The sequence below is a fragment of the Gymnodraco acuticeps genome, unplaced genomic scaffold (genome assembly GCF_902827175.1).
Source record: "Gymnodraco acuticeps unplaced genomic scaffold, fGymAcu1.1, whole genome shotgun sequence".
In the NCBI taxonomy this organism is placed as follows: domain Eukaryota; kingdom Metazoa; phylum Chordata; class Actinopteri; order Perciformes; family Bathydraconidae; genus Gymnodraco; species Gymnodraco acuticeps.
In genome coordinates, this window is record NW_022990271.1 from 6100066 (window position 1) to 6115688 (window position 15623).

General features: G+C 42.0%; 1 protein-coding gene across 2 annotated transcripts in view; it reads left to right on the forward strand.

Annotated features, from left to right (window-relative positions):
• glceb (glucuronic acid epimerase b) overlaps positions 1-15089 on the forward strand; it is a 64971-nt gene extending 49882 nt beyond the window's left edge. For both annotated transcript variants that reach the window (XM_034221183.1, XM_034221184.1), the window contains exons 3-6: positions 152-681; positions 7340-7585; positions 13316-13608; positions 14188-15089. In XM_034221183.1, coding sequence (XP_034077074.1) covers positions 165-681; positions 7340-7585; positions 13316-13608; positions 14188-14919 — 1788 coding nt within the window. In that variant the 5' untranslated portion in view covers positions 152-164 and the 3' untranslated portion in view covers positions 14920-15089. The remainder of the gene's footprint in view (positions 1-151; positions 682-7339; positions 7586-13315; positions 13609-14187) is intronic.
• The last annotated feature ends 534 nt before the right edge of the window (positions 15090-15623 follow it).

The following is a 15623-nucleotide window of genomic DNA, read 5'->3' on the forward strand; positions in this document are numbered from 1 at the left end:
CACATAATAATGATTAAGTAGGATATCATGAGTCAATACTGTAATGTCTTCAAGCTCACGGTGCTGAGGGTTGTAGATTGCATGGTAATGGGCCCGACATATAATCAATGCTACATGCTTCTCACGTATCCCATGTGTTTGTGTCATGCAGGCGAGCTGTCACCATGCGCTGCCTGGCTGCTCGGGTGAACTACAAAACCCTCATCGTTATCTGCGCCCTCTTCACACTCATCACTGTGTTGCTATGGAACCGATGCACCAGTGACACCTCGCTTCACTTCCTGCCCCGTGCTGCCGTGGTGGCTCCAAGTCCCAATGTGGGGGATGCTAGCATCAGCAGCCAGCAACATCCCCCACAACCCCCGGAGCCCCCGCCTGTTGTCGGTGTTGCCGCAGGGATCAAGTATGAAGAGATCGACTGCCTGATCAATGATGAGTCTACAATCAAAGGCCGACGAGAGGGTGGAGACGTTTACCTGCCCTTCAGCTGGATGGAGAAGTACTTTGAGGTGTACGGCAAGGTGGTGCAGTACGACGGCTACGATCGCTTTGAGTTCCAGCACAGCTACTCAAAGGTTTACGCACAGCGCGAGCCGTACCACCCCGATGGAGTCTTCATGTCATTTGAGGGATACAATGTGGAGGTCCGCGACCGTGTCAAGTGTATAAGTGGAGTGGAAGGTGAGACTTTTATATATAATTATCTTCTTTATGTAGATATTTGGTGATACACCCTTCTTAGATATTACATGTTCACACTTACATACTTTGTTTGAGTCACTGTACATCTGAATATTCACATTCTTTAAGAAACTTCTATGATCTGTCTAAACGCTAAAGGTCTGAAAGAGTACTTGCTCTTGAATCCATTCTTCTTGAGAAACAGTGTCAGGTATGTGTAGCAAAGATCAACAGTCCATCTCATTGGACGATATTGCGATCACTTTGACAAATAAGAAGAGGATCTAAAAAAAATGTTTCTTTAATGTGCAGAAAGGGACAAAATGTGACAAATAGTGAACGTGATCATAGAACAACTTAATTTGTTGCAGATAAAAATGGGTTCTATTTATAAATAGTATTTTCCTTTTTAGGGTGCCGAAGCTACCAAACTATTGGTTTTTAAACTTTGAATATTTCGATGTGGAATATACGATTTACTTGAAAAGGTAATTTCTAGCTAATCTAATGCTTGATAAGCAAGCTAGATCAAAAGCACATACTCAATCTCTGCCAACCAAATGCTATCAGTCTTACCGCTACCAAACAAGATGTGTGTGCGTTCAAAAAGGTGTCTTTCCTTTGCTCAGACACTCATTTCTTTGAATACATATTGTATAGATATCTTGCTGGACGTTTGTTCTCCCTGTTCCTTCACACTTTGAGTCTAACCCTCAAAGTTATTTTCTCGTCAAGGTTCCTTTTAAAATAATGATCAGGAAGGATCAATATCTCATTTTAAAGGCTATTAGTTCAACCACATTGTCATCAATATGATTCTGTTCCCAGCTCGCTTGGACAAATGACCCTGTATACTTTACTTCAATTGCAAAATAAATATTCATCATTTGTGTTTTATTGTCACAAAATATGGCAAACCGTAAAAAGAAACACTATAACAACAGCAACTTAAAAAACAGAGGTTCTTTTGAATTCTCCAAAACGTTTCCTACAGATTCAAACATGTTATCAGTGAAAAGGACACAAGTAGAACAATCTTAGTTATTTTGCCCTAGAAGCAAGCTTTTGTTTGATCCGGGAGATGTAATAAAAGGTGATATATTCACTAGCAAAGTGTCAGTTGCTGAGGTTAGCCTGATGAGTAACGACAGGCAGTGTCTCTGAGAGCAATTTGCCAGCAGTAAATAGGTATTTTTGCAGAGATGGATTGCACAATTTCCCCGCATTGGCTTTTTTTAGTGATACAAATCTGCTTTTCCGTTTATCCCACCAATAGAACAACACACAGTAGTTTCCTTTATAGTAAAAACTTGCAAGAAGTATATGTGTCACGCTTTCAGAGGCTTTGATATTCATATGGATGCAGAGAATACCAAATTACAAGGCAGGTCATAAAATACATAGTTGATTACTTCCAATGAGTTTGGCTGATTTTCAATTAATTAATTAGTTTTTTTCTGAACTGCAGTCTTACTAAAAGACCATCTGTAACGCATGTAGGGAGTAAATATAGCAGGAAATGGGTCAGACGGTAATCCAGCCAAATGTGAGTAGTGGGGAGCCGAGTTATTCTCACCCTCTCATTTCCTGCACACGGTTTCTTTTAGTACAATATAGAGGAAACACTTCCATGGCTAGACGCTTGCATACCCACTCACACACTTTAACAAGGTTCATTAATTAAGCCCAAGGCTCTTTCCTATTTAGCTCTCCTCACACCCAAGCTTACACGCCTCTCTTCAACTTGCATATTTTTTAGGTGAAAATAGCACTTTATTAATTAGCCTGTCACAACCCAAGTTACCAAAGGGCTTACACAAGGTCATGGGAGGATTCCACTCCCAAAACACCATGTTACCCATGGAACAGTTATTTAACCCTCAGGATTATTCATTAAATATGGTTTACATCACTCTAGCCTCTGCCATATTCTGTCGGAACATGATGTTACTTGTGTCAGGAGTCAAAGCATTTGACACGCACTTAAATTAAGCAGTCAATCGCTTATTTAAAGGCACAATTTGTATGATTTCTCCCTTGCGATTTCTAAAAACAACACTTGCAATGTGGTACCAGTGTGTAAAAGCCTTGCCCAGATTCACTCTAGGTTTGAAACCATTTTTCTCTGCTTGGCTTTTAGCCTCGCTATATTTGAGTTTTTTCTTCGTAGCTTCCTTTGAATGCATACTTAAAGGAGACCTATCATGCTATATTTGAATAATATATTGCAGGGCCATACCTATATAAGGTATATTTATACATGTTTTTTTTCAAAATACCAAACAGATCATGCATTTTAGCCATGCCTCATTTCGCTCTATTTTGCTCTCCTCCACCCCTGTGTTTGCATGCGCTGCAGCTGACCACGCCCCCCCTGCAAAGGAGGGGGCCGAGTTACGAGCGTCATGTTACCATGCCACGGCAACCTCTCATTCCCCTGATAGGTGTAGAGTTGGCCATATAGCCGGAGCTCCTCGTCACTGACGTCACACTATTTTCAAATCTGTATCAGTCTGTATCAGATCCGTTAAAGCCCCGTTTATAGAGATTTGGGTATGGAGGAAAAGAGAGAGGGTTGTGTTTTCTGACACTTGGTGAGTTCCCTGACACACCGGGGACACATGTTCATGTATAAAAGACGTACAAAGGTGCATTTTGCATGATAGGTCCCCTTTAAGATCTAACACCTGGTCTTATTACAAGGCTTGATGCCTAAAAACATCTCAGACCCACAAAATGAAAGGAAAAGAGAAATCAAGGCAGAGCAGAGTTGCTGCAAATACAGACACCATCACACACTCTTAGTGCGTCATAAGTGAAGAATGAGAGGTATTATTTTTCTATTAAACTATACATTGATTCTAAAGAAAATCTTACACATTGTGCCTCTTAAACTGTGATACTTTTGGGATCCAAAACAATCTTTAAATTGAGAGCGTTTCACATAATTTCTTCTTAAAATCACAACCAGTCAGAATACAGAAGTATGCTCTCAGGGTTTTTTCCTAGATAGTCATAAAAAAGCAGGACTCTGTGTCATTCCTTGTCACAAATCTTGTAGAGCTTGTAGTTTAATAGTCGAGGGTAAGGAATGGAGATCTTACGTTCTCTTCTTGCAGCAGTGCTTCCATGAGACAAAGAACAAAAGTTGAAAATAATGAAGCTCCAGCAGCCGGAGCGCTATCATTAGTGGACGTAGTTAATCCTCTGTAACAACACCCTCTTAAATCAAACTCTGTCTCGTTTTATGTTTCTCTCGCTTTTCCTTGAACCATCTTTATCTTCACACATACACTCAGAGCCCTAAAACACATTTGTTCAACTTAATTGGTTGATAAAACACATACTGTCCCTAACACTCTTGGTGCAAATGTATATATGAGGCGTGATCCATCACACACCTATACACTAAGAGGTGGATTTAGATTCAAAGTGTCTTTGGGTCCAGAAAAGCACTATATAAAATTAATATATTATTATTATTATTATTATTATTATTATTAGATGAATAGTCTGTAAAACCAAGACACTGTGGCATACTGTTCGAGTTGCAGCTTGGTCACAATGACTCTAAATCACAAATATATTTAAATAGACAACATCTCAAACCAATAAATAAATAAAACTGTGGTTTGAAGTCAGTTTTCAGGCATTATGCTTCATATCTATCCATTAGGCTTCGTGTATAACTTTCGCTTTTCAAAAATATGGTGTGAGTTGTTTTGCTTAAAATACTTCAGAGAAACTGGAAGTGGCAAAGAACAGGTTGGTTCCTAATTCTCAGCACAAATATGGAACCTTTCATGTCACTTTATTCATTTTGGTTTAATATTAAACATGTTGCTTAATGCCCTTTAATGTTTACTCACCTACATGCAGATGTTACAGTCTGCTGACCTACAAAAACAAAGCCTGCATAATAATAAGATGGTGGAACAGTTTCCTGCTGTATAAACTTCAGTAGGCTTAGAGCCTCCTGTAATTGGTAGAAGACCTAGTTTTTCAGATTTTTAGAAAAGTCAGCTCTCTGGAGTCATGAAATATGTTGAGGTTTAACAGTCAATTCCACATGGATTACTGGGTGTTATTCAGTAGCACGGCGTTACAGTGTTGACATTTTGACAGTCATTTGACTTAAGTTGTCAAGGGAGACGACAAGGCAGGCAGGGAGACAAGTCTGGCACTTTCACCTCGAGGGGAGTTGCATGGACATCATCAGGGGAAATGAAATGGCAGATCTGACGAAGAGAAACAATAGCTAGTAATAAGTAGGGATGCACGATAATTATCGGCCCGATAATTATCGGTCCATCCATCCATCCATCCATCTTCTCCCGCTTATCCGTGGTCGGGTCGCCGGGGTAGCAGTTCCAGCAGAGAGCCCCAAACTTTCTTTTCCCTGGCGACATCAATAATAATTATCGGTCCGATATTAAGAATTATGACGTCATCCCGATAAACCCGATACCAGTATTAATAGCCCCGATAATATACAATATAATTTTTGGGTAAAAAAAAGAAAAAAATACTGCGGTGTGGGTGGATTGGGATGAGGGGCGCTTGTTTTTCACTCGGCTCCTCCCGTTTTGCCAGTACTGTGGTATTAGTGGTTTAGGAAGAGGGGAGTTTTTCACAAATCCAGCGCTCCCTAACTCGTGAAGCCAGGACAGTAAACAAACATGTCGTCGGTGGTATGGGCGTTGGAGCTATGTGCAACTCAAGGCATATGCTCGAAACGGAGCTGCCTGGACGCTGCAATCATGTTGCGCACTATCCGTGCTGACTTTTCGTACAATGTCCCACTGTCTGGCTTCCTGCATAAAGTCAAGTGCTCGGCACAGTTGTGGCGAAATGTCGCTCCTCTGTTTTCATTTAAACAGCTCCGTATATCCGTTAGCGCAGCTAGCTAGCACCAGATGCTAACAACAACAATGCACGTAAGGTCTCTCTCTCGCTCGCTCGGGCCACACATACACACACCCTCCCGGTCCTCCAGATGGCCAGTCGGTGCCTGCCGGTGAGCGTGGAAGTGTGGTCTGCCACAAGCGGGCGACAGGAGCGGGGCTGTCAGCATCAGCTTGTAGATGGTATTTTAAACTCGATGCGCTCTGAAACTACGGGGCGGCCGAGGAAAAAAAATACACATGCGTTAATCGCGTTAAAATAATTAGTGGCGTACATTTTTTGTTATCGGTATCGGTCTTGAGAAGCAGGAAGTTATCGGTATCGGTTTCAAAAAACCAATATCGTGCATCCCTAGTAATAAGTCAATGTTTGTGTAGTTTGTGTTTTAAAATCCTCTGATTCTGGAACCATTCATTCAAAGCATGTTATCGAATGCAAAACACATCTATACAAACACATGGCATTCTATGTGATTGGTCTTTCCATTTAAGCTCTTTGCAAAGGAACATGTTTAAATTCAGAATGACTTCTGCTCATCAGTGTGACTCTACAGTTTAGAGGCCATGATTGTTTTGTGTAATGAATTTGGTCTGTCTGAAATAATTCTTCACAGTAATGCACATGCAGTCCATAAGAATGAGGGGATCAGGAGTGGACGGAAGTGTTGATTAAGCTCTGGCAGAAAGGGTGAAAAGGGACTTAGCGTTTTAACAACGGCACGAACAGCGGTAGATGTCCCAGATTGGTAGACAGATGTAGAAACAAACTCTACGTGTGTGCATATTCACAACTGTCAAACATTTATTACATTATTTATTAATCATTGTTTTTATCGTTTTTTTCTAATTGTGTTCTTTAAAGAATGAATGATGTAATATAATATGAAGCCCTAGACAAGCCATTACTAGCTAAAACTCTCTCAATGTTCTTATATTGTCCATAAGGTAGATTGAAAACCCTCCTTTAGTCATAAAAACAAAGTTATGTCAGTCACTGTCACAGCCTGAATCTTTGTGTGAAATGTGTCATATTAGGAAAAGAGAACATAAGTGATCACCTCGAATGCAGTTGTTATTAGTTTTAGAGGAGCAGGCACATTATTACCTCCATAGTATGAGTGTGTTATGATGTTATTCTCCGAGGGACGGGGTGTAGGTTGCACATGTCAAAGGTCTTTAAGTGAACAATCTGTTAATCAGACTCATCCTCCTGCCTGAGCTATTTCTGGCTGCGTGAACAGGGAAGCTCGCCTCTGGTCAAATGCAGTAGATTAGCTTGAATATTACCACACAATCCAATCATTTACCTTAGCTGGCGCTCTCGGTTTAAAAAAAGCTTATTTTTTGTCTTCCGTGTCTGCATTTATAAAGATTTCAACATTTTCAATGCTCGTTCCGTTAACTGGACATTTTTTTAATTTGTGTGTTTGATATTAATATTCATTGTTAGCCCAGTTTTATTGTTATGACCGTGCTTATAACCTCTATGTGACACCCACTGCACCCACTGCACCACAATAAGCTGTTATGACAACTGCTATCTCAAAAGGAGCATTTGCTTGAAATAGACTGCAAAGAGCCTAAAATAAATATCTTCTTTTAACAAGATGATCACATTATTTAAAGCATTGCACTTTTGAAAAGTAATAATTAGAAAAAGAAAGGATTAAATATCTATATTATCTTGCATACAGGAAGGTAATCGTCTATATTTATTCAACATCATCCTTCTCTACCTCCGTCTTTTCCAACAGGCGTGCCTCTGTCTACACAGTGGGGTCCTCAGGGATACTTCTACGCCATCCAGATCGCTCAGTATGGCTTGAGCCACTACAGCAAGAACCTGACGGAGCGCCCCCCCCACGTGGAGGTCTACGATACGGCCGAGGAAAGAGACAGCCGGGCCAGCTCCGCCCCCTGGAGCGTGCCCAAAGGGTGCGTCCTCAGCCGTGTCCACGACAAGACCCGAGCCTCTTCCGTGCGTCAGTTCAGTGCTCCAGGTACGTGAAACTTTCCATGAGCGTGCACATCCTCGGGGCGCGGAGCTTATCTCCTGGTAACGCTGACTGCAGGAGGCCTGAGATACAGCTACACCCTCAGGGGGGGTGATCGTCTGCAGTGAGTCACAGCTACAGCGCGACCATACAAACTGTTGGAGCCATTTTTATTTTGTTATTATGGTCTGAATGTTAGGCTTAATAATAATATAAGGATTTAGATTAAACTCTTAATTAATCATGTATTTTTGTGAGTCACACTATGGTTTAAAAGATATTCATTTAAGGCTCACTCATTTGTTATGAAATGTGCGTCAGGTATCACGTGCATGGGTAAATGCCTATATATGGCAGGTTAATAGGACACAGCTGATTGTGATGAGACGGGGAAGCGGTAAAGTATTTTGACAGTGTTCTTTTTGGATACCGATAACTTTTATTTACTATGAAGCAAAGAAATGTGTCCTCCTATTTCTATGCCGTCTGGACCAATGAATAAAGCTCATCTGATTCAACAACGACCTCCGCTAAATTGGTTTGAAAACAAAGAGAGGCAAAACCCACAACCCCGACAGAGGTGGCTATTAAATGTAGACAAGGATTAAAACGCCACCACACACACAGACTGCTGGTTGACAGTGGACCCACCACACAAGGAGAAACTCTGAGAATGTGATGATTTAAGAACCAACATCACTAATTTCATCCTGTTTTGTTCACTTAGTCAGACATTGTCTCATGTCAATGCTGTCTAAATGCGTTCACGCTGGTCCTACAGGCACAAACACCTACCTTTGAAAGCCATTGTGCCATATGGGCTTTAATGACAGATATTTAACCTGTGCCTTTTTGTGGTTCAGGAACACGTACGTACAGTGTGCCGAGTCTCTTCAGGGGAACAATTAGATGATCGTTTCAGACAGGATATAAGATGTCAATCTTTGAAAACTGTGTTTCAATATTTACTTTCACCATCAAAAAAGGCTAAATATTTCCTAAAACAGATGAAATAGTCCATTTGTTTCGGACACAGTTGGTGTTCTAGTGAGCATTTATGGCAGCAGTGTATGTTAGATTGACTGTGAAAATAACAACATGTTATAAAGATACACGTCACCCGAAGCAGGCAGCTTTAACATTATCAAATGTGATTTACCTGCATTTAAATAGTATAACTCGAAGTTTGATCATAAACAAACAGTGAACATGTTTCATCGACCCATTTTCAGTTGCAAATATATAACGAGCAACATAAAAACAGTATTTTAATAGTAGTACTTACAAGATAAGACGTTTTGCTAATAGGCCCTGTGTAATAAAACGGTCTGAAGGACAGCACTGTCCTTGGTGCCATTTAGCAATGTTCCCAAGTCCAAGGTATATCTAAATGTATCCACCTCACTGGCTTTGTATCTATGCTCACATCGTACTGAGGGCTCTCAGACTGTATAGTGGTTCATTGTGTGCAGCCTTCTTCTTCCCTTAATGCGTCCAGAAATTGCTCTATAAAGAGGGAAAATATGAAATGAAAAAGGAAAAAATGGACCGTCTCCCTCTTCACTCATAATGTCCTTTTCATTATGTCCCAAACGGAATTGTGTGTGTGTGTGTGTGTGTGTGTGTGTGTGTGTGTGTGTGTGTGTGTGTGTGTGTGTGTGTGTGTGTGTGTGTGTGTGTGTGTGTGTGTGTGTGTGTGTGTGTGTGTGTGTGTGTGTGTGTGTGTGTGTGTGTGTGTGTGTGTGTGTGTGTGTGTGTGTGTGTGTGTGTGTGTGTGTGTGTGTGTGTGTGTGTGTGTGTGGTGTGTGTGTGTGTGTGTGTGTGTGTGTGTGTGTGTGTGTGTGTGTGTGTGTGTGTGTGTGTGTGTGTGTGTGTGTGTGTGTGTGTGTGGTGTGTGTGTGTGTGTGTGTGTGTGTGTGTGTGTGTGTGTGTGTGTGTGTGTGTGTGTGTGTGTGTGTGTGTGTGTGTGTGTGTGTGACTGAGCCAGATAAGATTTTAAAGAGTGCGAGTTAGAGTTTAATATGGTGAACATTTGTTTCACCAGCTTTAATGACTGTCTCATTACTCAAGGGTTATCAATTAATGTTCATGTTGGGATTTTGCTAAGAAAAATAACAATCATGGCTACTACTATACTGCTGGTAAATATGCTGGTGAAATCTTTAGATTTACACATGGCCACAGACAGACCAACAGAGTGATGAGTTTTTATACATCATAGTCTGTGGGTTTACCTCACGTCAATTTCAGACTAGTTTACAGATGACAGTCAAGTGCAACACTAATAGCAGCTGAACGTTGTGAGAAAAACCAAGTTAATCTACTAAGTTTATGACTTTTAACGTCTTGTAAATATCTTCATAAATATATGAATGTGTTAAATCTCATTTTTTTCAACAAAATCTCTTACTCAAATGGACATATTAGGGGGCAAAAGGACCAGAGGACCTCAAAAGCAACAGCAATATTTGTACAAGTATGTAGAAGCAATAGTTGTTTGATACTTCTTGTAATATATTCAATGCAGCTGCAACAATGGTCTGACAATTGTTCAGCCAATAGGCAATTTACAGATATTGTTCTTCTATGTTGAACATGTCTTAGTGATCTAAGTATAACTCTTAATCAAATCTGACTGTTTATTATCATAAAGATTGGAGATGTGGCCTAGTTTTACAGCTGCGAAATGACCAAGGCGAGCGAGGAGTTATTTTTGGATTTGGAGAAGTCAGAATCTTGTGCTGACTGTGAGAGGTCTTTATTCTCCTTTGATCTCCTGCTGATATTTCCAGGACATTCTTTCTCTCTTTGTGTGTGGGTCCTTTTGTTGAGCTGCTGCCTCTCCTGTAATTTCCCCCTCCTCCTAATTCCCCCGCTTTCAACCTATCATCATCGACAATTTATTTTCATTCCGCTGCCGCTCACTTTTCTTTCTGTCTCTGCTCCTCGCTCACCGTGCCTCACAGCCTCGACTTGCCATCATCTCTTTCCTCGACATCATCATGTTTTCATCATCACTCCTCAGCCTTCCCTCTGCAGTCTTCATTCTCCATTAATCTTGGTCATCCATCTCCGGATTTCAGTCACTTTTCCACCTCTCTTTACTCATCTCCACCCCCTTATCCCCCCTCAGCCCTCTTGAGCTTGCTAAACATTGCAATCATATTACGCTCTATCCATTTAAACGCCTTATTCGGCTCTGTGTTACAAACTTTTCCTGTTTTCTTCATTTTCTGTCAGCTTATCTTTCCGTATCTTCCTCCCTCCACTCCTCCTCCTCCTCCTCCTCCTCTTTCTCTCTGTTAGAGTATTTTTCCTCCTTACTTTATCTAGGGCACTGGTGGTGAACAGCCTCTCAAATCAAGTGGATCAATCGTGTGTCCCCTGATAATAACCTACCATCTGCCATCTGCACAGTCTCGCACAGTGTCCTCGTCTGAGCACCTTCATTTCCTCAATCCCCTCCTGGTTCTTTTGATAGTTTAAAAATGCATTTTCTTCAAACCTCTCAGAATAAGCGAGGTGATCTGTGTACAGTTGAGTGACAGCTGTCAACACAGGCAGTGCCTTTTTTAAAAAGTGTTCACCACAACTGGACATTTTCATTTTATTGTCTCATAACATTGAAACAAAGTAGACTTTTTTGACACCTTTATAAAAACCAACTGGAGTCGCTTTAATAACGATGTTGCCAATCATTTAAATTGTTTCCATTACTCCCTTGCAATAATAAAAGATCCTGTGAATCGCGGACTACTAATACAATTAGTTAGTTGTCTTTTGATTCTCATCAGTGTCAAAAAGACTAGTAACTCTACTTTCATACAACGTTGTAAGACAATCAAACATTCTGTGATGAATCAGGAACTAATATCAATTTAGTTGATGGACATTAACTTGAATTTCCTGCTAAATATGTTATATTTTAAATTGCTGTCTATTTCCTGCCAATGATTTGAGGATTTCTGCTTGTCAAACTTGTGGATTTTATATATCTCCTTGTAAAGGATGGTACATTGAACATATTTAAGTTTTGCACTACTGCCTCTACAAAACAAGCAATTCACCCTGGGCTCTGGGAAATTACAACGGGCATTTGCTCTGTCATTGATAAAGAAAAGACATTCACAATATTATTTGCTGATTAATTGATACAAAACAATACTTTTTGTTTGCAGCGGAACATGGAAACTTCCCAAGCGGTTTAATAATGTTCGTAGGCACTATATGCCGTGATGTAGTTACTAGAAGATGTTAATGATTAATAAAAGACTGTTGCTTGGATTCTTTTGGTCTCCGCACATGCACAACACGCACTGAACATGTGTTCGCGTCATGCTCACTCGTGTATACAAGCATTGTTTTGACGCTGACGTATGTGCAGCTACATGTCATCTGTGCCTGCTGCCTGATTGTTAACAGCAGAGCAGAGGAGGTGGAATCTCGTCTATATTCCCTGCCCATCCTTTATTGATGCCAGAGTAATCACAGGGCCACAGTACAAATCCACTTACTCTCTGCATTGCCTTAAGTAATGGATTTATGAGTGCATTAAAGAGCTGTAGCCTTGCAGAGGCCCCTGCCAGACTGGCTCTCTCCTCCATTCTCCTCGTGATCAACTGTCTTTGTGTCTGCTTCTGCTTCCTCAGTGTCATGTGGGATCTGATTCTCAATTGTCTTCTCAGTATTGGCTCATTTTCACTCTCTCCGCTCCTTGGCTGGCGTTAAGGGCACTTGAGGCCACCCATCCTGCCATTATCCTCCTTTTTTCTTGACTATTGCATTTTTCTCTTTACTCCTTCGGGAACCTTCATTATAAAAGTTTTTTTTTGTGCTGTGCACACCACGTAACAAGGGCAAAGGAGAGATGGTTCCAGAAGCTGTTTATGTTTTAGAGAGTTGACATGCATTCAGAGCAGCAACTGAAGTGGCTGGCACTTGAGTTGATGGGTATGGGAGCAGTGGCAGTGTGAAAACTGAATCTCTCCTGAGTTTCTGACTTCAAGCTTTGTATGGAAGAGATGTGGAGATGCAAATGGGAAAGTTTCTACAGTCCATCAACTTTTTCTTTCACTCTTTTTTTCCATCTTCCTACATGTCTGGTTTTTTTTTTTTATTCCTTTCTGTCCTCTGCCTAATTAAGCTCTGTGTGCAGTGACTCATCCATACCATACTCCCCATGAGAAGCTTGTCTCTGCTAGTGTTCAATGCTCTGACACACACACACACACACACACACACACACACACACACACACACACACACACACACACACACACACACACACACACACACACACACACACACACACACACACACACACACACACACACACACACACACACACACACACTCTCACACACACACACTCACACACTCACACACACTCACACACTCACACACACTCACACACACACATAACGACAGAAGAAAAGAGAAGGTTTTTGACCGCAGAATGTTTCTGACTGTAATTGATCATTTGAGAATGTGACTACAGTCTGAGTTTGGGGAACGTGGGAGATAAGACAAGCTTTCATTGAAACACAACATCAATGGATACAAAGTAAAAAGCTTTCAGTCAGTAAAAATAGTCCACTGTCATCCGGTAATCGTCTCAAGTTTATAAAATCAGTCAAATGAGGTTAGTCAGGTTTTTCCAGACAAATTCCACTGGAAGAAATGTTCCATCTTCACCTTCAATTTAAGCACTTAACATGTTCCCTCCCCCCACCACAGAGTCCTCAGAAGGCGTGTCCCTCCAGCTGGGTAACCCCAAAGACTTCATTCTCAGCTTGGACATCAAGTTCGTCTCCAACGGCAGCGTGTCTGTGATCCTGGAGACCACGGAGAAGGGCGCGCCGTTCACCATCCACTACGTGACCAACACACAGCTCATCGCATTCAAAGACCGGGAGATCACGTACGGCGTCGGGCCGCGCACCGCCTGGAGCACCCTGACCCGGGACCTGCTCACCGACCTCAGGAAGGGCGTCGGGCTGTCCAACACCAAGGCTGTGAAGGCCACCAAGGTGAGTGACTGCCAGACATTCAGGGTGGACAGCTGATGAGATCTAATAAACATGTAGCTGCCCCAGAGTGAATGATCAGTTTAATAACAAACTAACTGCTGTATGTTGACAATTCAGTGATGTTAGTTACAAGTAGTAAATGTGTTGTGTTTCAGATCCTCAAATGTGAGGAAATGCTGTTTTTTAGTTTTTTTTCTATTCTGACGTTTTTGGGTTTTGGACAGAACAATGTAGCTATTTTCTGACATTTTATAGACAAATATATTCATATATTAATCAAGAAAACAAACAGCAAATGAACCCAGTTATTTAACCTCTTGAGCCCTTAACGTGATCCTAGATATTTAATAATAATTAGTTTCACATCTTAAATCTACATAACAGTTGGTGGTATCAACAAACTAATACCATTATGATTTTAACAGATATTTAAAAATGTGTAAATATAGATAAAATGTAGATTTTTGTATTATTTGGTTATTCCTTATTTTGTTAATTTTGACACAAAACATGATCATAGAGATGTAATTCTTGCCAAATCTTTATTCCAGTTATAATATTACTTCTTTCTGTTCTCAGATCATGCCCAGACGGGTGGTGCGGTTAGTCCTCCACGGGCGTGGCTTTGTTGACAACGTCACCATCTCCACCACCGCCCACATGGCTGCCTTCTTCGCCGCCAGCGACTGGCTGGTGCGCAACCAGGACGAGCGGGGGGGCTGGCCCATCATGGTCACCCGTAAACTGGGGGAGGGTTTCCGGCCCCTGGAGCCCGGCTGGTACTCGGCCATGGCTCAGGGCCAGGCCATGTCCACCCTGGTGAGGGCCTTCCTCCTCACCAGGGAGCAGGGCTACCTCAGCGCTGCCCTCAGGGCGGTGGGACCCTACAAGGTGCCTTCAGCGCAGCACGGGGTCAAAGCTGTGTTCATGAACAAATATGACTGGTATGAAGAGTACCCCACCACCCCCAGCTCCTTTGTCCTCAACGGCTTCATCTACTCGCTGCTGGGCCTCCACGACCTGACGGAGACCGCGGGGGAGAAGCTGGGCCGGGAGGCCGGGCTGCTGTTCAGCCGCGGCATGGACTCTCTGAAGGCCATGCTGCCGCTCTTTGACACGGGGTCTGGGAGCATCTACGACCTGCGCCACTTCATGTTGGCCACAGCGCCCAACCTGGCACGCTGGGACTATCACACCACGCACATCAACCAGCTGCAGCTGCTGGCGTCCATAGACAACGCGCCCGTCTTTAAGGACATAGTGAAGCGCTGGAAAAATTACTTAAAAGGGAGTCGTGCAAAGCACAACTAGACAAACTGTAACACACATAGCATACAGCTGATAGAATGACTGAAAACAATGAATATACTGAAACTGATGGTGTGTGTGTGTGTGTGTGTGTGTGTGTGTGTGTGTGTGTGTGTGTGTGTGTGTGTGTGTGTGTGTGTGTGTGTGTGTGTGTGTGTGTGTGTGTGTATGTGTGTGTGTTGTGTGTGTGTGTGTGTGTGTGTGTGTGTGTGTGTGTGTGTGTGTGTGTGTGTGTGTGTGTGTGTGTGTGTGTGTGTGTGTGTGTGTGTGTGTGTGTGTGTGTGTGTGTGTGTGTGTGTGTGTGTGTGTGTGTGTGTGTGTGTGTGTGTGTGTGTGTGTGTGTGTGTGTGTGTGTGTGTGTGTGTGTGTGTGTGTGTGTGTGTGTGTGTGTGGAGGTTCATAATCTAAAGGACAAGTTCATTCAGCCGCAGCTCGACACTAAAAGTTCATTGTATGCTCTGCTGCAGGTTTAATATTTCCTGCAACACTGACTGTAGCTCTCCTCCAAATTATGCACAGACCTATTTTCAGATTGTTTGTGTGAGTGTGTGTTTGCGGGTGTGTAAAGTAACAATATATGATGTTAGAGAAAGATGAAACTCTTTTTGTTTGAGTCATATTTCCGACATTCTTTGATGCATCCACCACTCCTCTCCAATTGTATTTTTGGACCAATTTATCCCAGATTTACAAAGGTTATAGAAACA